Genomic DNA, 27,336 nt, shown 5'->3' with positions numbered 1-27,336 from the left:
CCAACGTGTCCGGGCTCCCGGGAGGCAGTGGAGGACAAGCGGTATCCACGCATCTGATGTTGGCTGGAAAGATATCCTGGAGGGAACCAGCAATGCAAATGGCACCGGGGCGGACGTGACTTCAGTGTAAGAGCGTGATGATGTGGGTGGGTGGTAACGCGTTTCGAAGCGGAGCTTCATCCTCAGACCTCTTTGGTGACTGGAAGCTTCGCCATCTTGATATATCGCAGATGTTCTTTTTACTACAAATTACGTTTAAAAGAAAAAATATTTCTGATCGATGAGTCCACCGGTCAGAATTGAAAACTCCCGAGATGGATCTGATCAATCACTCTGTAAAAGTCAGCAAGAGTCCTGTGGTGGGTTCTGGAACTCCTTTCCTCCGTCATCAACTGGGGAGCAAAAAGGGTTTCCAGAGCGGCCCTGTGGTGGGTTCTGGAACTCCTTTCCTCCTTCATCAACTGGGGAGCAAAAAGGGTTCCCAGAGCACCAGAATACAGACAAAAAGGGGGTGGGAATTGGGGGGGGGGGGGTGCTACAACAATGCCACATAAACAATATAAAGAGTGTAACTCCAGACAGAACGTATTTTGTTTTTTTTAGAGCCAGGGCCACTGATAGTTTGTATTGCCATCTGTGTCCTTGTAGGTGCAGATTTCTGTCAGGGCAGAAAGTGATAGAAAATCTGGGACTTCATCAAGGACAAAAACACATTTTTTTACATCATGGACAAGAGAATGAACTTGTGATAACTTTTTGAAATGTTTGCTTGCTGCCCCTTTGAAGACTTCTCCTTTCATCTCCCTTAGGCTTGTTCACACAGGCAGCCAGGGGGCTGGTAAATAAGGCAGTTGAGTTGTTCCCCCCCCCCCCCCCCCCAGAAAGCAACGCAGCCTCTCAGAGCTCTACCCATGCCGAGGCAAAAGTGAAATGGCATGTGTCACTTGGCAGGCAGTACCACCACCAAACGCTACCTATGGAGTTGTACCACCACCAAACGCTACCTATGGAGTTGTACCACCACCAAACGCTACCTATGGAGGTTGTACCACCACCAAACGCTACCTGTGGAGTTGTACCACAGCCCTTCTGCAGCCTTGTGGGATGCTAACAGTGGCTAGGCTTTTTGAGGGTTAAAGTAGATGTTGGGGATAAGGCATCATCACCTCCCACTTGCCAAAATCATCCATCACGTATCACTTTTCATCCCCCCCACTCGCCTGTGTTGGGCCTGGTGAGGACTTTTACAGGGCTCAGGCCAAATGCTCCCCCATACCCAGAATGCCCCCTTTAATGGAGAAACAGAGAAAGGGGCTCCAATGGAGAAGGCAAGGAATGGACAATGGCGAGTAACTCTGGGAGAAGAGGGGGTTCCCTAGTGAACTCGGTGTAGAGTTATTCCCTCTGAGGTCATCACAGAGGACAAGGGGGCGCTCTTTACATCTGGAGGAAAAGAAATGTCATCTCCCAGGACATAGTTAGTCTGGCTGAAAAAAGACAAAAGTCCATCCAGATCAACCATTAAAAAAATAAAAGTTATAATCCTACACCCACAGTGGATCCAGAGGAAGGCAAAAAAAAACCAGCAAAAGCACAATCCAATCTGCTCCTGCAGGGGAAACATTCCTTCCTGATCCCCCGAGAGGCAATCGGATATTCCCTGGATCAACGTTCCCTATAAAGTAGAATGATATAGTCTGTAAAATGTAGCGAATGAGATCTGCGGCTAACCAATGAGAATGTGTCGCAATGGCTCTATTTTTAGCCCTCGGCACAATGGGAGATTCAGAAAGCACTAAATCCGCCTCTACCTTCGGTGTTGCGATATTTTTCTGAGGCGCCATGGAAGACGATGCAGAATTGCCATCTCTGGGGCAGGAAATGATTGCAGGCCGGTTGTCTCTCCAGAGGCTCGGGCCCGAGTCAGCGTTACGTTTCCAGCGCTCGGCGATATAACAATGCCGAACGTTCGCAAGTGCCGGGCTAGAGGGCAGCGAGCGGACTAAAACACCCAACACAATTAATCCCAGAGGGAGCTCCGCCGTGACATTCTACATCTTCCCAGCAATGAGAATAAAGTCATTTGAACCGGGGTCATGTAGACGGGGCCGCGGGGGTCAGGAGCTGAATCTCCGACGCGACCGCAGCGCCGGCTCTGTCCAGGTTTATGGATCGTCGCTTCGTGGGCTCGTTACACCAAAAGAACACAACGCATATTTCAGGGAAATGATGGCGCCTGTCATGCGGCGGGGTTGTGTGTGCCAACTATTCCGTATTTTCTTCATATATATCATATTCCGTTTTTTCTTCATTATATATCATATTCCGTATTTTCTTCATTATATATCATATTCCGTATTTTCTTCATTATATATCATATTCCGTATTTTCTTCATTATATATTATATTCCGTTTTTTTCTTGGGGGGGAGCAGAGGTTCTGCATACTTCTTGGTGGTATTGAATCCATGGACTAGATCTCTAGATAATTGCCAAAATAATTGGAACAAGATTGGATGAGATTTTTGCAACTTTTGTCATTCAGCTTCATTTAAAAATGTGTAACACAAACGTAAATTGCAGTTTGAACTTTAACCGCTTGCCGCCCGCCACAGTAGATGTACTGTAAGCAGGCGGCAGCGGTAGGCCTCGCAACGTACGGCACCACCTTTCTTTCAGGTTTGGGGCCGTGGGTGCGCAAGCCCCCTGCCAGCCTGTGCTGTGAGTTTGGCAGCTGATTTCAGGCAAGGATTTTGGCTGAAGTCGGCTGATTGGCTGTGGCCAATCACGCAAAAACACAGAACTTTGTGAACAGCGATCTGCCTGTTCTTCTCCCTACAAAGCAGGGAGAAAATAACAGCCAGATAGTAAAGAAAAAGCAGCACACATTACACTTGTTAGGCGCACACAGTTAACCTCTTGATTGACCCTAGATGTTATCCCCTTCCCAGCCAGTGTCATTAGTCTAGTGACCGTGGATAGAATCACTGATCACTATAATAGTGTCACTGGTGATTTTTAGTGGCAGTTAAAGACCAGCACAAAACATTTTCTCATGGTCAGAGACTGCAGGCACGATACAGGGGATGGTCAGAGCCTGCGGGCAACGATACAGGGGATGGTCAGAGCCTGCGGGCACGATACAGGGGATGGTCAGAGCCTGCGGGCACGATACAGGGGATGGTCAGAGCCTGCGGGCACGATACAGGGGGATGGTCAGAGCCTGCGGGCACGATACAGGGGATGGTCAAAGCCTGCGGGCACGATACAGGGGATGGTCAGAGCCTGCGGGCACGATACAGGGGATGGTCAGAGCCTGCGGGCACGATACAGGGGATGGTCAGAGCCTGCGGGCACGATACAGGGGATGGTCAGAGCCTGCGGGCACGATACAGGGGATGGTCAGAGCCTGCGGGCACGATACAGGGGATGGTCAGAGCCTGCGGGCACGATACAGGGGATGGTCAGAGACCGCGGGCACGATGCAGGAGATGGTCAGAGACCGCGGGCACGATGCAGGAGATGGTCAGAGACCGCGGGCACGATGCAGGAGATGGTCAGAGACCGCGGGCACGATGCAGGAGATGGTCAGAGACCGCGGCCATGATGCAGGAGATGGTCAGAGACCGCGGGCACGATGCAGGAGATGGTCAGAGACCGCGGGCACGATGCAGGAGATGGTCAGAGACGCAGGAGATGGTCAGAGACCGCGGGCACGATACAGGGGATGGTCAGAGACCGCGGGCACGATGCAGGAGATGGTCAGAGACCGCGGCCACGATGCAGGAGATGGTCAGAGACCGCGGCCACGATGCAGGAGATGGTCAGAGACCGCGGGCACGATGCAGAAGATGGTCAGAGACCGCGGGCACGATGCAGGAGATGGTCAGAGACCGCGGGCACCATACAGGAGATGGTCAGAGACCGCGGGCACGATGCAGGAGATGGTCAGAGACCGCGGGCACCATACAGGAGATGGTCAGAGACCGCGGGCACGATACAGGAGATGGTCAGAGACCGCGGGCACGATACAGGAGATGGTCAGAGACCGCGGCCACGATGCAGGAGATGGTCAGAGACCGCGGGCACGATGCAGAAGATGGTCAGAGACCGTGGGCACGATGCAGGAGATGGTCAGAGACCGTGGGCACGATGCAGGAGATGGTCAGAGACCGCGGGCACGATGCAGGAGATGGTCAGAGACTGTGGGCACGATGCAGGAGATGGTCAGAGACTACCGCACCAGAAAAGTCTTGAGAAGCGCTGCCTGTGCTTGATCGTCAAGCCATTTAGAATCCCCAACAACAAAAAGAATTGTTTCTCCAAGTCTGTGCCGACTCCAGGAGACGTCATCCCGTCTTCACCACCTAGCGTGCGACTGACCTGGAAGCGCGGGCTCCTTTGTTCCCGGTCGGTGTTTCGGCAAAGCCTGAACGATGGCTGCGGCTGTTTGTGTCCGTTTGCACCTTTGTTGCAGTAATATTCGTCCTCTATGGGAAGTCTGTGGAAAGCAGCGCACCGTCTGTTCCATAAACCGCCAATAATCCCCCTAATCAGATCTGACAGTTCCTCCCACACCGCTCATATTCCCCCTTTTCTGCTAATTGTCATTAATTAAAGTCATTATTAAGAAGAAAGTTCATTTATTTTTAGTGGCGCGGAGGGAGAACGAGCCGTCTGTGTGATTACTGCTGTCACTTTCCTGGTGAAATATCGATTTCCTGCGTGGAGGGAGAGGGATGGCGGCCGGGGGAAGTCGCTGAACGATTTCCTGCGTGGAGGGAGAGGGATGGCGGTCGGGGGAAGTCGCTGAACGTCGTGGATGTGACCCGTCTGAACTCCAGGCAGATGGATGGATTCCAAGGCCGGCATCACCCGGGGAGCCACCCTGCCTAGTGACCCCCAACTCTGAATACCCCCGGAATCGCAGCGCACTGTAACAGATCCCTGCGTGACGCGGTGCCGGTATATAGCTATGTACTAACGATCAGATTATTAGACGATCGGTCCTCGTAGAAAAATTTTCATGTGATTTTCTTATGTCATGTATTTGTATTTTCGGACTACTGCACTGATTGAATGAAAATCGTATGATCTGGTGTTGCACGAGAACAATTTTCATGCCTTTCCCTTTTGGATATTGTCGCATGAATTATCGTGATCAGCTCTCGAAAGCTATGTACTAACAATCAGATTATCGGACGATCGGTCCTCGTACGAAGATTTCCGTATGATTTTCTTAGTGTGTATGGGCCATTAGTCATTGTCTAGCGAATTGTGCTGCTTTTATTTCTACATGTGTGTTGTTTAGGTTTCCCCGGACAGCAGGTGATTAAATAATGCAGCGATTGATTTTTATCTCCGGTTTGTTATTCGCTCTAATTCTAACCGGCTCTGATAAATTCACAGTACAAGTACCTCCTGCTGAAAGGCGAACACGATAGACGCCTAAAAGGTAGGAAATGATGAAGTGGACCCCACAGTCGGAGTCATCACAAATGCCATCGGTGAAGCTACATGAGGACAGGAAGAGCGAATTGTGAACCTTCCAATATTTTCCACATTTCACTGGCCACTTCGGCAGCTTTATCAGCTTCTGGTCTCTGTGTTGGGACGTCTCTCCTGGCGGCCATAACTCCTCGTGTAATTGCTCTTCCAGATACCATCTGCCCCGTCTCCAGTTTCCGCCAGGTGTCCGCACTATGAGGTGTATGAATGATTCTCCGTCATCTCGAAGCTTTTACTTTTATCTAGTGAGAAGAGTAACGGGATCAGAAGATGTGGCCGAGCCGTTTATCTCACATTAGTCATCGAGTCTCCTCACATAGAGACGCAGAAATTCACTTTTCTGCCATAGTAGGAGTACCAGGAACCTTTGTCCAGTTGTGTGAAGGGCTTCCTGGTGGAGTAAGGTCTGAGGTGTGGTGGTAGATCGTGGACCAAGGGATCCCGAGGAGCTGGCCAGGGGTTTCTGGTAACTTCAGCGGCTTTATCAGCTTCTGGTCTCTCCTGGCGGCCATAACTCCTCGTGTAATTGCTCTTCCAGATACCATCTGCCCTGTCTCCAGTTTCCACCAGGTGTCCGCACTATGAGGTGTATGAGTGATTCTCCGCCATCTCAAAGCTTTTCCTTTTATCTGGTGAGAAGAGTAACGGGATCAGAAGACGAGGCCGAGTCGTTCATCTCACATTAGTCATCGAGTCTCCTCACATAGAGACTCAGAAATTCACTTTTCTACCATAGATGGAGCACCAGGAACGTTTGTCCAGTTGTGTGAAGGGCTTCCTGATGGAGTAAGGTCTATGGTGTGGTGGTAGATCATGTACCAAGGGATCCCGAAGAGCTGGCCAGGGGTTTTTGGTAAAGCTCAAGATTTTACAACGAAAAAGAAGTGGGAGGCAGGAAAGCCCTTATAGTGCAGTAGATACATTCAAAAACAAGAATGCAGTTCTTCCACAACAAAAGGAAAAAAGTCAAAATGGACCTAGAACTGTTGAGGGTGCGGTCACCCAACTATGGCGGAACACGTGGCCTTCCTAGTGCCCGGGTGGAGAAAACAGGGTCAGTGTGGTCGCGCTCTGTGCTTCGGGCATTCCCATCCTGGGTGCTCTTAGGGGCTCTTGAGTGGACAAAGTAGTAAAAAGAGCGCAAAAAGGGCCCCTAGGTAGTTTGATTGGCAGAGTGGCCCAATGTGGTTGTTCAAACGATAGGCACGCGTCTTCTGTTTTAGTACAACATCCAGTTGCTTTTTCACCAAATAAAACTCATTTCTTGGCTTTAAATTGCCACTTCCTCAGTTCAAGCTGATAAAATTGATGTCTGGTAGTGAGATCCACCTGGGGAATGTTCTTGGTTGGCCAGTAGGTGTAACATAGAGCCTGTGGCAGTGATGTCATCTAGGTGGATCACTTCCTATCAGATGATGGAGCTAATGCGGTGGTGGAGTTATGGTTCGGGAACGTTATTGGCATCCTTAATCTCTTCTATACTTAAAGACCAACTCCAGGCTTGACCCCCTTCCTCTGTTCCTCATTGAAGGCCTCAGCATGAACGACATGCTTTTTCTTTTGGTGATTTCTTTGTTTTTCAAATACATTGGGCCAGTCACATGACTGGTGTTTGGTGGTCCTGGATGTCTTGGCTTTGAGTCATTGCTTTTCTAAAGACCTACAGCCTTTGAAAACTTCTCACACTTCTGAAAATGTTGACTATCCCCCCCAGAACACTGTAGTGACATAGCAGCATTTGGGGTTGGAAATTGGGGACTGCATTGCACAGCAGGGACCAGATACCCGGCACACAGAAAAGTGTTGGATGAGAATATCCCACCAGTGGTCAGAGATCTTTAGCAAAGGGAACATTCAAGTTCCTCAATCCCTGCCTTCAAGGAGCTTACAATCGAAGGTCCCTATCTTACATACATTCACATACTAGACAGGAGCCAGTTAACTTACAACATGTCTTTGGCGTGTGGGAGGAAATCCACGCAAGTACAGGGAGAACATGGCAGAAGTGGTAACCGCTAAGCCTCTGTGCTGCTCAGATAGTCTCCAAGGCAAAGCTGGCAACCTTACAAGGTGTAGTTGGGCCCCATTCACATTACCAAAGGGACGCGCACGATATTCAGTAGAAGAGATTGTCAAACTGCAAAAAGGAGTAGTCGGGGACAGAAGACAGATTACAGTAGACCATCGGAGACTAGGGATGTGCTCCAGAAGACTGCTGGAAATGGTTGTCATTAGGGCCGCTTTAAAAATGTTCCTGGTACTGACCACTGAGATCCACAAAGTGCCTGTACTACGAAAGGGCCACAGGTTGGTCACCAGGACTCCAAAGTGTTTCTTCCCCCCACATACTAAACAAGGGTTTGTAAGCTTCCATTGAAGTTAGAGCTCTTCTCGTGTGTGTGGGTGGGCGGGCTGGTGGGCAGCCATGCACTTATTACCTCTTCTGGTAGCAGACAATCCGCACTTCTCTAATCTGATCCAATGAATCTGTAGAATCCCGCTAGACTCTATTTATTAAATGTCCATTTTCCGCTCACACAAGGGAGCGGCATCCGTAATTGGAAATATGGTTAAACGAATTTCCTTCATCTTAATCGTCCTCGTCCACTTCAAAGGGATGAATCAAAGGCCCGGGATGACTTCAGGCGGTGCTTTTATTTCCGTGATGTCATCTCGGTATTGGCATGAATCATACCTGCTTTGGCAATTAAGAGCCCGTATAGGAATAGCTAATCAGTTTCTCGGCGCGGGGAGCCAAAATATGGAAAAGGATTTTTATTGGTTGTCAGAATAAATGGGGTTTTATTTATTTCTGATGTACAATGTAATATTTTCAGTTCCAGCCATTAGCGATGAGTTCCTTACTTCACCTTATTTCTCCGGTACGACTCGCGGGATTGCGCACCCTTCATCATAACTAAAGAAAACTTTGCAAGTCTGACACTGAACCGTAGGTGAGTCAGTGATGCTCCAGGTGAGCAGAGAGGAGAAGATACAGAGAGGTACAAAGAGACTTCTAAGAGAGGCCCTTCCAAGAGCTCCCCTTCCAAAGAGCTCCCCTTCCAAGAGCTCCCCTTCCAAGAGCTCCCCTTCCAAAGAGCTCCTCTTTCAAAGAGCTCCCCTTCCAAAGAGCTCCCCTTCCAAAGAGCTCCCCTTCCAAAGAGCTCCCCTTCCAAAGAGCTCCCCTTCCAAAGAGCTCCCCTTTCAAAGAGCTCCCCTTTCAAAGAGCTCCCCTTCCAAAGAGCTCCCCTTTCAAAGAGCTCCCCTTCCAAAGAGCTCCCCTTCCAAGAGAGGCCCTTCCAAAGAGCTCCCTTTCCAAAGAGCTCCCCTTCCAAGAGCGGTCCTTCCAAGAGCTCCCCTTCCAAGAGAGGTCCTTCCAAGAATTGTGTTCAGTTGTACAAATAACGGAAGTAAAAAGTGTTGTAAGTGTATTCTCACATTTGTAAGGTTGCTGGATACGCAGCAAAGTGTCTAATAGTTAATTTTATTTCACCGGTGCGGCTCACGGGATTCCTTGTCCCTCATCACAAATAAGAAACTCTTTGCAAGTCTGACACTGAATCATAGGTGAGTCAGTGGTGCTCCAAGTGAGCAGAGAGCAGAAGATGCAGAGAGGTGCAAAGATTAGATACTTTTAAAAGAGCTCCTTCTAAGAGAGCACACTTTATAAGTGAGGTCCTTCTAAGTAAGTTGACCTCCAAGTGTGAGGTCCTTCAAAGTGAGTTGACCTCCAAGTGTGAGGTCCTTCAGAGTGAGTTGACCTCCAAGTGCGAGGTCCTTCAAAGTGAGTTGACCTCCAAGTGTGAGGTCTTTCAAAGTGCATTGACCTCCAAGTGTGAGGTCCTTCAGAGTGCGTTGACCTCCAAGTGTGAGGTCTTTCAAAGTGAGTTGACCTCCAAGTAAGATGACCTTCAAGTGAGGTCCTTCTAAGAGTAGTGTTCAGTTGTACAAATAATGAAAGTAAAACGTGTAGTAAGTGTATACTCGCGTTTTTGTAAGGTTGCTGGGTACGCAGCTAGTAGTTCACCTTATTTCTCTGGTTTGGCTCACAGGATTCTGCACCCCTCATCACAAATAAGGAAAGCTTTTCAGGTCTGACACTGAGCCATAGGTGAGTCGGTGGTGCCCGAGGAGAGCAGAAGATAAAGCGCGGTCCCTCAAAGATTAGTGTTCAGTTGTACAAATGATGAAAGTAAAAAGTGTAGCAAGTGTTGGGTTGGTGGACACCCATCCTAGGGTCAGGCAACCTACATTAACACCAGTGGAGAATATGGCGGTCTCCATGCAGAGCGTTGGCGGTTGTACTTGATGCTCGTCTTGGTTTTCTGGAGATTTCTGCACTGCATTCGGCTGCGGTGAACAATGGTAATGGGGATGGGGCCCCAACATGGTACTCAGCAGAAGCTCCCATTAAATAAAAAGGTGTTATATAAGTTCTGCATAGTAACTTGTGGCTGAGGAAAAAACCCTTCTGGTATCCGCTGCCCTACCCCCCTCCCCAAAACGCCCACAACCCCCCCCAAATGCCCAGCTCTTCTTTCGATCCAACTCTGCACCTGGGAGCAGCACCTCACAGGCTCAGAGAAAGCAGCGGGAGCTATTGGCTCTTCATGCTGTCAGTCAAATCCTGTGAGGAGTGGGTAGGGCCAAGCTGCACTGTGTTTGTCTATGTGCACACACAGCCCAGCTTGGGATCAAGCCTGCATGTCCTCTCCCATAACAAGTGCATGCTACGGGGAGCAGACACAGAAGAGGATTGGTGCAGGACCCCAGCAGAGGAGGATGGGGGGGGGGTGCTCTGTGCATTGCTGTTGCACAGAGCAGGTAAGTAGAACATGTTTGTTGTTTTAAGAAAAAAAAAAAAAAATCTGAGCCTTTACCCCCGCTGGGGGTTCCATCCGGAGCTGGAGGTGCTGAGCGATTATCGCATGTGACGTCATCGCGGAGTCCCTGAGTGATTATCGCGTCTGATGTCATCGTGGAGTCCCTGAGTGATTATCGCGTGTGATGTCATCGCGTAGTCACTGAGTGATCATCGTGTGTGACGTTATCGCATAGTCCCTGAGTGATTATCGTTTGTGACGTCATCGCGGAGTCCCTGCACTTCATTCCTTCCCGTCTCCTGCTCAATACTGGACTGAGAAACCCCCCCCCCCCCCCCCACACACACTCCATGTAGTGTGATATCCTACTGCCGCTCACAGAATATCGATTATGCAACGCTCGTGTTATCTGTTCTGCAGCGTTATGGATTGATGATTGCAGTGTTATGGATTGATGATTGCAGTGTTATGGATCGATGATTGTAGAGATATCGATCGGTGATTGTAGCGTTATGGATTGATGATTGCAGCGTTATGGATTGATGATTGCAGCGTTATGGATCGATGATTGCAGTGTTATGGATCGATGATTGCAGTGTTATGGATTGATGATTGCAGTGTTATGGATTGATGATTGCAGTGTTATGGATCGATGATTGCAGTGTTATGGATCGATGATTGCAGTGTTATGGATCGATGATTGCAGCGTTATGGATTGATGATTGCAGTGTTATGGATTGATGATTGCAGTGTTATGGATTGATGATTGCAGTGTTATGGATCGATGATTGCAGTGTTATGGATCGATGATTGCAGTGTTATGGATCGATGATTGCAGTGTTATGGATCGATGATTGCAGTGTTATGGATCGATGATTGCAGTGTTATGGATCAATGATTGCAGTGTTATGGATCGATGATTGCAGTGTTATGGATCGATGATTGCAGTGTTATGGATTGGTGATTGCAGCGTTATGGATTGATGATTGCAGTGTTATGGATTGATGATTGCAGTAATATTGATTGATGATTGCAGTGTTATTGATAATTGCATCGTTAATAATTGATGATTGCACAGTTTCTGATGATTGCTCTGTTTGTGTTTGCTTTGCAGAGTGATATGCTGGATGTCAATCAGATTATGAAAGATTTGGCATCTATTGTCTATGAACAAGGGGACTCTGTAGGTAAGTGCGGCCCGATCTGCAGGGCGCTATCACTGAACGTGTTTTTGTTGTGAATTGATGATGTTTGTATCGTCTGTCTGTTATTGTAGTAATATACGGCTTTAGACTCTTCTTTTAATGGATGTGCACACCGGACTGCAGTGACCGGACCTACACAATCAATACCCGACATCCCAATCTATAGACAGCACAATCAATACCCGACATCCCAATCTATAGGCAGCACAATCAATACCCGACATCCCAATCTATAAGTTGCAATATCTACTTGGGCTGAGCACTGCTCATCCATTCACAGGAAGCTTTGTATCCAGCAGTACTATGACATCCCATTCCACTCCAGGAAACAAATTGAGTAAGGCTGAGCGCTACTCGTCTATTCACCAAAGGCTTTGTATTCAGCTGTACTGGGACATCCCATCCTGTTCTAGAAACAAAATCGAGTCAGGCTGAGTACTGTTGATCCATTCATGGAAGCTTTGTATTCAACAGTACTGGGACATCCTATCCCACTTCAGGAACAAAATCAAGTCAGGCTGAGCAATGCTCATCCATTCATGGGAAGCTTTGTATTCAGCAGTACTGGGACATCCCATCCTGCTCCAGGAACAAGATAGAGTCAGGCTAAGTGCTGCTCATCCATTCACAGAAGGCTTGTATTCAGCAGTACTGGGACATCCCATCCCGCTCCAGGAACAAAATCAAGTCAGGCTGAGCAATGCTCATCCATTCATGGGAAGCTTTGTATTCAGCAGTACCATCCCGCTCCAGGAACATAATCTAGTCAGGCACTGCTCATCCATTCACTGGAAGCTTTGTATGCAGCAGTACTGGGACATCCCATCCTGTTCCAGGAACAAAATTGAGTCAGGCTAAGTGCTGCTCATCCATTCACAGGAAGCTTTGTATTCAGCAATTACAGTAACATCACACGTTAAACAGAAGAGGGCGCCTCCATCTAGGTGTAGAGATTTCACTAATTACAAGATCCAGGCTCGTCCTGAACCCACAGAGACCCCCATAGGACCACTGTAAGGCCGCAGAGCTCGGCAGGCAAGTGGCTGGTTGTAGTTCGGCCGGCAAACTCCTGGAGGAAATTCAACTGTCGTGCTTCAAGCTGGAACATGGGAAGTAGAAAGATGGCTGCGGCTCCAATCAGCACCTCTATCGGCTGGGTGATGACATCAGGACGGGGAGGGAGCATGGCTACGCATTTCAGTGCCACAGGTCTGCCCCTTTGTCAAACCATCGGACATTCCATCCCACTCCTAGAAAAAAGTCGGGTCAGGCAGAGCACTGCTCATCCATTCACAGGAAGCCTTGTGCTTTATGAATGAATTCAAGTCTTCCTGTGATTGGCTGAGGTGGAGATTGTGATGTCATCGGCCTGCCTCTCCACCTCTGCTTATCTGGGGTACCTCCAAAGTTGAGGAGTAAAAAAGGGACCGAGGCTGTGGGAGAGTTCCTTAGGGTGTCGCAGTGTGACAGAAAAGGTGAATTGCAGTGGTGTCTTCACATGTGTGAGGTTGCTGAGCTCCCTGATGGGGAATCTGACAATGTGGAGTGAACGCCTGTCCCTGCGCAGAGTAAAGTCGCTCTCGGTGGGGCGATCCTACGCTCTGCGGTCTCAGGAGGAGAGGTGAGAAGCTGTGCTCAGCAGAGGAGCCCAGATATGCAGGACAAGCTGAGGAATGGAATCTTCGATATTTATCGCTCACAGAATATAAACCACGGGCAACGCGTTTCGTGGCGCTATCCTGGCCACTCCCTCGGGATGGCGCATCAAACTAGTGCACATCTTCAAGCACTTAATGTCAGCCAATCACAGGTCACTTTAAAAGCCTCCGATTCCCACCTCCATACACCAGCTCAGCATTCAGGTTTCCTGGATAGCATGATGGTGTCATTATGCTCCGCCCTCAACGTGTTTCGCCACGCCCATGTGGCTGTACAGGTGAAAATCTATTGTTGGTGGCAACCCAGGGGCCTCCGTATAGAAGATGGATGATTTGGTCTCTCCTTAACCACTTCCCCCCCCCCCCCCCCCTTCCAGTCTGGACACTCCCCCCCCCCCCCCTCCAGTCTGGACACTTCCCCCCCCCCCTTCCAGTCTGGACACTCCCCCCCCTCCAGTCTGGACACTTCCGCCCCCCCCCCTTTCCAGTACAGACACTTCCCCCCCCCCCTTCCAGTCCAGACACTGTCCCCCCCCTTCCAGTCCAGACACTGTCCCCCCCCTTCCAGTCCAGACACTGTCCCCCCCCTTCCAGTCCAGACACTGTCCCCCCCCTTTCAGTCCAGACACTGTCCCCCCCCTTTCAGTCCAGACACTGTCCCCCCCTTCCAGTCCAGACACTGTCCCCCCCCTTCCAGTCCAGACACTGTCCCCCCCCCTTCCAGTCCAGACACTGTCCCCCCCCTTCCAGTCCAGACACTGTCCCCCCCCCTTCCAGTCCAGACACTGTCCCCCCCCTTCCAGTCCGGACACTTTCCCCCCTTCCAGTCCGGACACTTTCCCCCCCTTCCAGTCCGGACACTTTCCCCCCCTTCCAGTCCAGACACTTTCCCCCCCTTCCAGTCCGGACACTTTCCCCCCCTTCCAGTCCGGACACTTTCCCCCCCCTTCCACACTGTCACCGTAGCAGTAGGGTTACCATGGTGACACTGTACTACTTGTGGGGGGTGATGAAGATTTTTTTTCTTTTTTTACACTGATTGCTTTTATACCCATAAAGGCTGTAAGAGGAATCATTTTTCCTTCTCTCTGTCTGCATTCCTGCAGCTATTGAGAAATACTGCAAGAGCTGGTCACAATTTGTCACATGGTACAAGGTTGTTGTGAATGGCCCTTTACCATGTGATCTCTGTGATCATTCACAGATTTCACTAATAGTAAGCAATGATGTCAGAAGTGAGATATTGCTTACTACTCTGCATGTGATCACTGATTGGCCAATAGGTGATCACATGATCGGGACCTCACACAGAGGTCCCGTAGACGGATTGTGGTGCCGCACACTCCCAGGGAGCGCGCACAGGAAATGGATGCGGGGGGACATTTAGAAACATCCACCCGCTTTGGCAGCGCTCCCGTCTGGCCGTTTGTCTGCATGGGCTGGACGGGAAGAGGTTAAAGTGGCAGCAGCACATGGGAGCGCACGGGGACTCTCCAAAATCCAGAGGTAAGTCCTGTATTCATTCATAAAGTAGGTTTCCTCTGAATGGATGAACAGCGCTCAGCCTGACCAGATTTCATTCCAGGAGTGGGTTGGGAAGCCCCCACACTGCTGGCAAAACAGCACTGATATCACATACAGCAGGGGTCTCCAAACTGCAGCCCGAGGGCCAGATGTGGCCCTTTGCTTTTATCCGGCCCTTGGGGAACTATTCCTTGCACTGATATGAGGTACTATTTCTTCCAATGACACCAATGATGGGACACTTCCCCCCACTGACACCATCAATGGTGCACTATTCCTCCCACTGACACCATCAATGGGGCACTATTCCTTCCACTGACACCATCAATGGGGCACTATTCCTTCCACTGACACCATCGATGGGGCACTATTTCTTCCACTGACACCATCGATGGGGCACTATTCCTTCCACTGACACCATCGATGGGGCACTATTCCTTCCACTGACACCATCAATGGGGCACTATTCCTCCCACTGACACCAATGATGGGGCACTATTCCTCCCACTGACACCAATGATGGGGCACTATTCCTCCCACTGACACCAATGATGGGGCACTATTCCTCCCACTGACCCCATCAATGGGGCACTATTCCTCCCACTGACACCATTAATGGGGCACTATTCCTCCCACTGACACCATCAATGGGGCACTATTCCTCCCACTGACACCATCAATGGGGCACTATTCCTCCCACTGACACCATCAATGGGGCACTATTCCTCCCACTGACACCATCGATGGGGCACTATTCCTCCCACTGACACCATCGATTCCTCCAGTGCCCCATTGATGGTGTCAGTGGGAGGAATAGTGCCCCATATTCCTCCCACTGACACCATCAATGGGCTACTATTTCTCCTACTGACACCAATAATATTTTTTTGTTTGTCCAACTGACCACCAAGCCTATGGCATTGTTTGCTCTTCCGATGTCGGGACATTTTCTACTTCCTCTGGACCCAGTCCGGCCCCCCTAATATTTAAAGGGCAGAACACTGGCCCTTTGTTTGGAAAGTTTGGAGACCCCTGACATATACAGCGCTGACACAACGGGCACTTCCATTAGTAAGGGAATTTGTTCATTTGGGCCAGCTTGGCGGAATCCACCCATTACAGAAACATGGCGTTAGGCCTCAGAAACTCCATGATGTGCAGGCGGGCCCTCGGGGTTCTAGAGCAGAGAAGGGGCTCATTGTACCTCTAATAATCTTGTGTTCTGGATTTACAGATAGCATTGAAGCCAACATTGAGACTGCTGCCTCCAGCGTGGAGTCTGCCAATCGTCAGCTGGCCAAAGCCAATCAGCACCAAGTAAGTAACCGTCCAGCCGTGAGTCACATGACCATACACTACAGTACATAGAAGCTGAACTCCAGGCAGATATTTAGATGCAGTTTATATGACTTTCATGTTTTCTTCAATGCAACAAAGTGTAAGTACCTGAATTTGTTTGTATATCGGCCTCCTGTACTCCTCTGCACATGGAGGGGCAAAACTAGGAGCCAGTCATGCTGACTGCAGCGGAGAGCAGAGGGATGACCAGGATGCTGCCGTCCAATCCGGGGGGGAGGGGGACGTTAGCCATGCTGTGGTGCTGTTGTGGAGGTCGGTTATCTGGCGGGGGGGGGTGTCCGGGATCACAAGAACAGCTGTGGGGAATCGGAGCTCCCTTGGCAGGTAGAACATCTCCCAGATATACGATTGTGTGTTTAGCGGTTTGCCTGGAGTTCAGCTTGCCAGTGTTGTGCGCGATTTCTCGTCTAATATCTGAACTTGGAGGGTGCGTGGTTGGAGGACGCATCCTTGGAGGGCGCGTGGTTGGAGGGTGCGCGGTCCTTACCGTCCATGAAAGGACAAATCTATAGTTAGTTCTAGGTGGCCACATTCAGCTGCACTTGTCCTGCAATACTGATGATGTTCTCCAGCTCATCTGAGGTTCTAATGAGTGTCAGGACCATCCCCCGGTATTACGTACATACACAGATAATTGTTGAGGTATAAATTCGTCTTTCAGATATTTCCATCAAAGGCGATCTTTAGAATTGTGAGCGGTGTCCATTATTACCAGAGCGCTACCGAAAGTAATGCAACCGCGGGCGTAGCTGTTTAATTACCTCACATAGGTCCTTCAAGTGTCACATGTTGGTGGAGGAACTCTTCTCCTTTATTAAAGGTAAATGATGGACTCCAAGCAGAAGCAGCACGCCGTCATTGAGTTCTTGATGAAGGAGGGGCGCCATCATTGAGTTCTTGATGGAGGAGCGCCGTCATTAAGTTCTTGATGGAGGAGGGGCGCCATCATTGAGTTCTTGATGAAGGACGGGCGCCATCATTGAGTTCTTGATGGAGGGGCGCCGTCATTGAGTTCTTGATGAAGGAGGGGCGCCATCATTGAGTTCTTGATGGAGGAGTGCCGTCATTGAGTTCTTGATGGAGGAGTGCCGTCATTGAGTTCTTGATGGAGGAGTGCCGTCATTGAGTTCTTGATGGAGGAGTGCCGTCATTGAGTTCTTGATGGAGGAGCGCCGTCATTGAGTTCTTGATGGAGGAGGGGCGCCATCATTGAGTTCTTGATGGAGGGGCGCCGTCATTGAGTTCTTGATGAAGGAGGGGCGCCATCATTGAGTTCTTGATGGAGGAGTGCCGTCATTGATTTCTTGATGGAGGAGCGCCGTCATTGAGTTCTTGATGGAGGAGGGGCGCCAAGATTGAGTTCTTGATGAAGGAGGGGCGCCATCATTGAGTTCTTGATGGAGGGGCGCCGTCATTGAGTTCTTGATGGAGGGGCGCCGCCATTGAGTTCTTGATGAAGGAAGGGTGCCGTCATTGAGTTCTTGATGGAGGGGCGCTGTCATTGAGTTCTTGATGAAGGAGGGGCGCCGTCATTGAGTTCTTGATGAAGGAGGGGTGCCGTCATTGAGTTCTTGATGGAGGGGTGCCGTCATTGAGTTCTTGAAGAAGGATGGGTACCGTCATTGAGTTCTGGATGGAGGGGCGCCGTCATTGAGTTCTGGAAGGAGGGATGCCGTCATTGAGTTCTTGATGGAGGGGCGCCGTCATTGAGTTCTTGATGGAGGGGCGCCGTCATTGAGTTCTTGATGGAGGGGCGCCGTCAATGAGTTCTTGATGAAGGAGGGATGCCGTCATTAAGTTCTTGATGAAGGAGGGATGCCGTCATTAAGTTCTTGATGAAGGAGGGGTGCCGTCATTAAGTTCTTGATGAAGGAGGGGTGCCGTCATTAAGTTCTTGATGGAGGGGTGCCGTCATTGAGTTTTTGATGGAGGGGCGCCGTCATTGAGTTCTTGAGGAAGGAGGGGCGCCGTCATTGAGTTCTTGAAGGAGGGGCTGCTGTCATTGAGTTCTTGATGAAGGAGGGGCGCCGTCATTGAGTTCTTGATGAAGGAGGGGCGCCGTCATTGAGTTCTGGATGAAGGAGGGGCGCCGTCATTGAGTTCTGGATGAAGGAGGGGCGCCGTCATTGAGTTCTGGATGAAGGAGGGGCGCCGTCATTGAGTTCTGGATGATATCCACAGAAGGCTACAGAATGTTTACGGAGATGACACCATTCACAAGCGTCACCAAAGATGAGACATTTCTCTCGTCAGTGGTTTCATCTGCATAACCTTCTGTGGAGGTCGGACATCTGGCATCCCTCCTCCATCAAGAGCTCAATGATGGCGCCCCTCCATCAAAAACTCAACTACGGCACCCCTCCTCCATCAAGAACTCAATGACGGCGCCCCTCCTCCATCAAGAGCTCAATGACGGCGCCCCTCCTCCATCAAGAGCTCAATGACAGCGCCCCTCCTTCATCAAGAACTCAATGACGGCGCCCCTCCTCCATCAAGAGCTCAATGACGGCGCCCCTCCTTCATCAAGAACTCAATGACGGCGCCCCTCCTCCATCAAGAGCTCAATGACAGCGCCCCTCCTTCATCAAGAACTCAATGACGGCACCCCTCCATCAAGAACTCAATGACGGCGCCCCTCCTCCATCAAGGACTCAATGACGGCGCCCCTCCTCCATCAAGGACTCAATGACGGCGCCCCTCCTCCATCAAGGACTCAATGACGGCGCCCCTCCTCCATCAAGGACTCAATGACGGCACGTTGCTTCTGCTTGGAATCCATCATTTACCTGCAATGAAAAAGAAGAGTTACTCCAACGTGAGATTTTAATGACCTATGTAAGCTAATGAAAAAAAAAAAAAACGTTTTTCCCACTTTTGCATTAGTTTGGCTTAGCCCTCGTATTTCCCTCAGAGGTCATCTGTATAATTATGAGTCCATTATTCTATATCCACCTGGTATAAAGTCTCAGCCTTCACTGACACCATAGGAGCTTAGTGTAGGTCATGGATGACCCGTTGTCTTTCTCCGGAGTTCCTCCTCCCTTATGATGAAGAGGATCGGCTTTTCACAACAGCAGTGGCACAGCTTAGGGAAGGGGTGGTGCTTATCTGGAGAGGGTGGAGCAATTTCATTAACATTCTAACCAGTTCTTATTCTTGGGCGGGGGGAGGGGCCCAAGTCTTCTATGGCAGCAAGTGTTGATGTGTACAAGGTGTCATTAGGCACCTTTTTTCCCCTGTATCTGGAGTTTTCCATGGCCAGGAAGACTTCCCAGTTCATTTATGAAGTTCATCCCTCACTGTCCTTCTGTCCATAGGTTGCCGTAGCGAGAGGCGACAGTCCATTCAGGACAGGGGGGTGGGGGGTGTTTCCATGGCCATACACTCCGAGTAGACACAGAAATTCTCACCTCCTCTCCATTGCTGTGTAGAGGACATTTGGTAGGAGGCAGAGTTTTTGTATTTTTCTGGTTTTCCTTCTAAATCCGCTTCTTAGCTCTTCAGAATTTCTTTTAACAACCTTGAATCTGAAAACCAAATGATAAATTGCCTATTGAAAGGACTCCAGTTATTGTCCACCCAGTGCTGCTTGGGAATGTCCACCCAGTGCTGCTTGGGAATGTCCACCCAGTGCTGCTTGGGAATGTCCACCCAGTGCTGCTTGGGAATGTCCACCCAGTGCTGCTTGGGAATGTCCACCCAGTGCTGCTTGGGAATGTCCACCCAGTGCTGCTTGGGAATGTCCACCCAGTGCTGCTTGGGAATGTCCACCCAGTGCTGCTTGGGAATGTCCACCCAGTGCTGCTTGGGAATGTCCACCCAGTGCTGCTTGGGAATGTCCACCCAGTGCTGCTTGGGAATGTCCACCCAGTGCTGCTTGGGAATGTCCACCCAGTGCTGCTTGGGAATGTCCACCCAGTGCTGCTTGGGAATGTCCACCCAGTGCTGCTTGGGAATGTCCACCCAGTGCTGCTTGGGAATGTCCACCCAGTGCTGCTTGGGAATGTCCACCCAGTGCTGCTTGGGAAGGTCCACCCAGTGCTGCTTGAGAATGTCCACCCAGTGCTGCTTGGGAAGGTCCACCCAGTGCTGCTTGGGAAGGTCCACCCAGTGCTGCTTGGGAAGGTCCACCCAGTGCTGCTTGGGAAGGTCCACCCAGTGCTGCTTGGGAAGGTCCACCCAGTGCTGCTTGGGAAGGTCCACCCAGTGCTGCTTGGGAATGTCCACCCAGTGCTGCTTGGGAATGTCCACCCAGTGCTGCTTGGGAATGTCCACCCAGTGCTGCTTGGGAATGTCCACCCAGTGCTGCTTGGGAATGTCCACCCAGTGCTGCTTGGGAATGTCCACCCAGTGCTGCTTGGGAATGTCCACCCAGTGCTGCTTGGGAAGGTCCACCCAGTGCTGCTTGGGAAGGTCCACCCAGTGCTGCTTGGGAAGGTCCACCCAGTGCTGCTTGGGAAGGTCCACCCAGTGCTGCTTGGGAAGGTCCACCCAGTGCTGCTTGGGAAGGTCCACCCAGTGCTGCTTGGGAAGGTCCACCCAGTGCTGCTTGGGAAGGTCCACCCAGTGCTGCTTGGGAAGGTCCACCCAGTGCTGCTTGGGAAGGTCCACCCAGTGCTGCTTGGGAAGGTCCACCCAGTGCTGCTTGGGAAGGTCCACCCAGTGCTGCTTGGGAAGGTCCACCCAGTGCTGCTTGGGAAGGTCCACCCAGTGCTGCTTGGGAAGGTCCACCCAGTGCTGCTTGGGAAGGTCCACCCAGTGCTGCTTGGGAATGTCCACCCAGTGCTGCTTGGGAAGGTCCACCCAGTGCTGCTTGGGAAGGTCCACCCAGTGCTGCTTGGGAAGGTCCACCCAGTGCTGCTTGGGAAGGTCCACCCAGTGCTGCTTGGGAAGGTCCACCCAGTGCTGCTTGGGAAGGTCCACCCAGTGCTGCTTGGGAAGGTCCACCCAGTGCTGCTTGGGAAGGTCCACCCAGTGCTGCTTGGGAAGGTCCACCCAGTGCTGCTTGGGAAGGTCCACCCAGTGCTGCTTGGGAAGGTCCACCATTTATGATTATGAAAGTAGGAATGGCTGTAGGCGCCAATCTCCAAAACAATTGGCAGTAGATGAAGTAATGGTATTAGACACCACGGTGCAACACCGGCACTGTCCTTTCCTCTTCACATTACCGAAGCAAAAAGGAACAATACACGCTCCGAGTGGGGCAGCATGGAGGCTAAGTGGTTAGCACGGCTGCGTGGCAGAACTAGGGTTACCAGTTCGAATACCAGCAAAGACACTACCTGCCTGGAGTTTTGTTTGACTGGAGGTTTTCCTCCGGGTACTCTGGTTTCCTGCCGGTACTCTGGTTTCCTGCCGGTACTCTGGTTTCCTGCCGGTACTCTGGTTTCCTGCCGGTACTCTGGTTTCCTGCCGGTACTCTGGTTTCCTGCCGGTACTCTGGTTTCCTGCCGGTACTCTGGTTTCCTGCCGGTACTCTGGTTTCCTGCCGGTACTCTGGTTTCCTGCCGGTACTCTGGTTTCCTGCCGGTACTCTGGTTTCCTGCCGGTACTCTGGTTTCCTGCCGGTACTCTGGTTTCCTGCCGGTACTCTGGTTTCCTGCCGGTACTCCGGTTTCCTGCCGGTACTCCGGTTTCCTGCCGGTACTCCGGTTTCCTCCAGCACTCCAAAGACATGCTAGGAGGTTAATTGGCTCCTGTCTATATTGACCCTAGAATGTATGAATGTGGATTAGGGACCTTCGATTGTACGCCTCTCGGGGGCGGGGACTGATGTGAATGTGCAATATACAGGCGTACCTCAGTTTACAATGTAATTTGTTCTGCGGGACTTTTCGTATTGCGAAAAATTTGTAAACCGAAACGCGGTTTCCCATAGGAATGCATTGAAAACCAATTAATCTGTTCCGGAGGTCAGATAAAAGTCTTTTATCTGTTGAAAACTCTTTATAAAAGGCACTTTAAAGGCATAAATACTGTACAGGGACATGATTACAAAAATTTGTAAATGCATTGAAAACCAATTAATCCGTTCCGGAGGTCAGAAGAAAGTAAAAAAAAGTCTTTTTTTTTTTTTTGTTCAAAACTCTTTATAAAGTGCACTTTGAAGGCATAAATACTGTACAGGGACGTGATTAGAAATGAATTTGTAAATGCATTGAAAACCAATTAATCCGTCCCCAAGGTCATAAAAAAGTCTTAAACTCTTTATAAAGGCATAGTACTGTACAGGGACATGATTAAAAAACAGTAAATGCGTTGAAAACCAATTAATCCATTCAAATTGCGAAAAAAAAATTTGTAAACCGAGCGATTATTTTCAATGGATTTTCATTCGTGAACCGAAAATTACATTCACCGAGGCGTTCGTAAAGCGAGGACCGCCTGTATATAAAGTGCTGTACAAATTGATGGCGCTATACAAGTACATGTAAAAAAAAAAAATGATCAAAGGAAATCCGGTGGGTCACTCTTGTGTATTGAGGTTTTGACCATGGAAGGTCATGAGGGCCATCCCCTCCCAGATAACGGGGGGGGGAAGGGGGGGGGCGTACAATCGACCTCTCCCTCCCACCTTGCATCAATAAAGGGATAACACCACACCATGCCCTGGGTCAAGGGGGGGTAAAAAAAAAGTTTTTTGGGGAAGGGTGGAGGGTCAGGGATAAAGATCTGAAGTAAGAGTAGAAGGACCAGGAGGAAGGTATATAGTTAGTCTGGCTGAAAAAAGACAAAAGGCCATTCAACCATAAGAAAGGTTATAATCCTACACCCACAAGTTCATCCAAAGGCAAAGACCCAGCAAAGCCTGAAAAACAGAGCTAAATGTTCTGTCAGAGAGGAGCCCCTGCCCAGGACCTGAGGAGATGCAAGTTCCAGCATGACCCCACGAGGACCATACACTGGTAGATGTCCATTCATACAAATACTGGGGGCAGGTTTGTGCCTCGTATCGGGAAACATTTGTATTTATATGCAGCTCCAAGTTTTTCCACATCGAAGGTTTCTCCTAGTCCAGGGGTAGGCAACCTGAGAGCCGCAGGACTACAAGTTCCATCATGCCTCTGCAAGTCATAGCTGTAACTGTCATCTTTGCAATGCCTTCTGGGAAATGTAGTTCCATAACAGCTAGAGAGCCGCAGGTTGCCCACCCCTGTCCTAGACCATCACCCAGTCAAGTGTTTTTCTTGTTTTTTTTTTTTTTGGTCAATCGTTTTATTGATCTTAAACTACAGCAAATGTATGGCCACGTTTCCAGACAATGTGTTTAGCAGAAGTGACATCCAAACTACGGAGATATAAAACACATCAATAATGGAGGATACATTCAAAAGCCATCCGTGGCTCTCAAAATTGATACAGAGTCATAGGTGAAATATAGGCAGTGCGCCTAAAAACATACCGAAATAGGGCAAAAAAATGTGGCAAATATACAGTCGTTGCATTTAAAGTGAGGATGGAATGCATGAAGCATAGTTACATAGTTAGTCTGGCTGAAAAAAGCCAAACTACATCCAGTTCAACCATAAAAAAAGTTACAATCCAGTTGATCCAGCGGAAGGCAAAAAAACCAGCAAAGCACGATCCAATCTGCTCCTGCAGGGGAAACAATTCCTTCCTGACCCCCCGAAAGGCAATCGGATATTCCTGGGATCCACTTTCCCTATAAATGTTTGTAGCAGATCGCTATAGTACAGATATACGCGCCATATACTCGAGCAATCAGAAGCAATTGACAATCGATTCAGCAGAGCCACCACCAATCAAGAGCTCTTTGGATTGGTCAGATCAGGGGTCTCCAAACTATGGCCCTCCAGGTGTTGAGGAACTGCAATTCCCATGAGGCCTTGCAAGACCGACAGCCACAGGCAAGACTCCCAGAGGAGAGAGAGGTGAGAGAGGTGCGCCAGGCTAAGTGTAGTAAGAAGGTAAAAGTTTATTGCACACAGGTTAAAAAAAACTCACAAGAGGTTGGTGTGCATCAGGTATCAAATAGTGAATAGGAGGACGTCATCTCTGGAGCGGATGGCTGAGGTTCCAGGGGCCAAGGTAACCGTGGTAGCTGGTGCTCAATGGTGGGTCCCAAGGTTGGAGCGAGGAGGACAGATGGATGTCCAGTTAGTCGTGGTGCCGGGAGGAACCGGATCTCTGAGCAGGTGTGCCTGGCCTCTCCAGCCACCATGGGTTAGGCCACGTAGGGACAAAACCAGCCAAGATGGCCGCCGGGCGGAAGTGACATCAGGACGTAGCGTGGGACTTTTAGTACTGCAACAGCTAGAGGGCCATAGTTTGGAGACCTCTGGGTCCGATGGATGGTCTCTGGGGGTTTTTTGGGGTTTTTTTTTATATATCATACCATCAGTTTAATCACATGGAATGATCAGTAGAATCATCATCAATACACACGTGGCCATCCAAAAAAAGTGATCTATCCTTAGGGAAAATCCGTTAGTATGTATGTTCATGTTATATAACTGACCAAAAATGCAGATTTTCCTTTTTTTTTTTTTTTACTGAGGAATACGTGTTGCTTATTTACACGCCTGTGTGCGAAGGCACATTGTAAATAATGGGTTACATTTTACCTCCATATAAAAAAAAAAAAAAAACTCCAGGCGTTGAGGAACTGCAATTCCCATGAGGCCTGATAGTTTGGAGACCTCTGGGTCCGATGGATGTCTCTGATTTTTTTTTATTTTTTTTTTTTTTTTTTATATCACATGATCAGTTTAATCACATGGAATGATCATTAGAATCATCATCAATACACACGTGGCCATTCAAAAAAAAAAACGCAGCATAAGGCCACTTGCGCACAGTACTGATATTTGAGCATCTGCTTTTTTTTTTTTTAGATGTGATTTCAGGTGGTTGTTTTGCGCACATATGCACATCCCCGCATTTATGCGCACAATATATCCTTAGGGAAAATCTGTTAGTATTTGTGTTCGTGTTAAATAACTGACCAAAAATGCAGATTTTCCTTTTTTTTTTTTTTTTTTTTACTGAGCAATACGCGTCGCTTATTTACACGCCTGTGTGGGAAGGCACATTGTAAATAATGGGTTACATTTTACCTCCATATAAACAAAAAAACAACCCTCCAGGCGTTGAGGAACTGCAATTCCCATGAGGTCTGATAGTTTGGAGACCCCCTGGGTCCGATGGATGTCTCTGGTGGGTTTTTAATATGCCATCAGTTTAATCACATGGAATGATCAGTAGAATCATCATCAATCATCAATACACACGGCCATCCAACAAAAAAAACGATCTATCCTTAGGGAAAATCAATTAGTATTTATGTTCGTGTTAAATAACTGACCAAAAATGCAGATTTTCCTTTTTTTTTTTTTTTCTTTACTGAGGAATGCGCGTCGCTTATTTACACGCCGGTGTGGGAAGGCACATTGTAAATAATGGGTTACATTTTACCTTCGTATATAAAAAAAAAAAAACCCTCCAGGCGTTGAGGAACTGCAATTCCCATGAGGCCTGATAGTTTGAAGACCCCCTGGGTCCGATGGATGTCTCTGGTGATTTTTATTTTTTTTTATATCACATGATCAGTTTAATCACATGGAATGATCAATAGAATCATCATCAATCATCAATACACACGTGGCCATCCAAAAAAAAAAAACGCAGCATAAGGCCACTTGCGCACAGTACTGATATTTGAGCATCTGCTTTTTTATTTTTTTAGATGTGATTTCAGGTGGTTGTTTTGCGCACATGCACATCCCCGCATTTGTGCGCACAATATATCCTTAGGGAAAATCTGTTAGTATTTATGTTCGTGTTAAATAACTGACCAAAAATGCAGATTTTCCTTTTTTAATTTTTTTTTTTTACTGAGGAATGTGCGTCGCTTATTTACACGCCGGTGTGGGAAGGCACATTGTAAATAATGGGTTACATTTTACCTTCGTATATAAAAAAAAAAAAACCCTCCAGGCGTTGAGGAACTGCAATTCCCATGAGGCCTGATAGTTTGAAGACCCCCTGGTTCCGATGGATGGTCTCTGGTGATTTTTATTTTTTTTTATATCACATGATCAGTTTAATCACATGGAATGATCAATAGAATCATCATCAATCATCAATACACACGTGGCCATCCACAAAAAAAAAAAACGCAGCATAAGGCCACTTGCGCACAGTACTGATATTTGAGCATCTGCTTTTTTTTTTTTTAGATGTGATTTCAGGTGGTTGTTTTGCACACATATGCACATCCCCGCATTTGTGCGCACAATCTGTCCTTAGGGAAAAGCCGTTAGTATTTGTGTTCGTGTTAAATAACTGATCAAAAATGCAGATTTTCCTTTTTAAATTTTTTTTTTTACTGAGGAATGTGCGTTGCTTATTTACACGCCTGTGTGGGAAGGCACATTGTAAATAATGGGTTATATTTTACCTTCATATATATAAAAAAAAAAAAACCTCCAGGCGTTGAGGAACTGCATTTCCCATGAGGCCTGAGAGTTTGGAGACCCCCTGGGTCCGATGGATGGTCTCTGGTGAATTTTTTTTTTTTTTTTTATATCACATGATCAGTTTAATCACGTGGAATGATCAATAGAATCATCATCAATCATCAATACACACGTGGCCATCCAAAAAAAAAAAAAAAAAACGCAGCATAAGGCCACTTGCGCACGGTACTGATGCTTGAGCATCTGCTTTTTTTTTTTTTAAATGCGATTTCAGGTGGTTGCTTTGCGCACATATGTGCAGCCCCGCATTTGTGCGCACAATACGTCCTTAGGGAAAATCCGTTCGTATTTATGCTTGTGTTAACCCCCCTGGAGGTATTCCCGAGTGTAGCTCGGGATAAAGTTTCAGCACCACAAGTGGTAACCCCCCCGAGCGACACTCGGGAATACACTGCAGCGTTGCTCCGGGATCCCTCGATCACTTACCTTGTCCTGCGCTCCCGCGATGTCCCCCCTGCAGTGTCCCCAGCAATGTCCTCCAGCCGATGCCGGCATCTGTCTTCCGGGTTCCGTTCCCTGCAACGTCGGGACGTACGGGAGACGGAACTGGCGGGAAATTTGAAAATTGTAAAAGTGGCATTCACTAAATCCACTAAAATCACATAGTATAACATTCCTGTATCAAACCATTTCACATACATTTTGTCCCGAGTGCTTTGTCCGGCGCCCTGCCTGCATTATTACCGCCCTTTCTGCCTGGAAACTGAGAAATGTCCATGGCGTCCAAAAAGCGTCCCTTTAGGTCAGACGCGGTTTTAGAG

The 27,336-nt window shown here is 48.8% G+C and overlaps 1 protein-coding gene across 1 annotated transcript in view; it reads left to right on the top strand.

Moving 5' to 3' along the window:
• LOC149431416 (uncharacterized) overlaps positions 1-27,336 on the top strand; it is a 75,107-nt gene that overhangs the window by 19,053 nt on the left and 28,718 nt on the right. The window contains exons 3-4 of the mRNA XM_089665622.1: positions 11,445-11,517; positions 15,952-16,034. Coding sequence (XP_089521748.1) covers positions 11,445-11,517; positions 15,952-16,034 — 156 coding nt within the window. The remainder of the gene's footprint in view (positions 1-11,444; positions 11,518-15,951; positions 16,035-27,336) is intronic.

This window comes from Staurois parvus, unplaced genomic scaffold, assembly GCF_062004578.1.
Source record: "Staurois parvus isolate SC_StPar_1 unplaced genomic scaffold, SC_StPar_1.0 ptg002274l, whole genome shotgun sequence".
Classification (NCBI taxonomy): domain Eukaryota; kingdom Metazoa; phylum Chordata; class Amphibia; order Anura; family Ranidae; genus Staurois; species Staurois parvus.
Note: the sequence above shows the minus strand (reverse complement) of the source record. Positions and strands in the feature narration are given on the sequence as shown.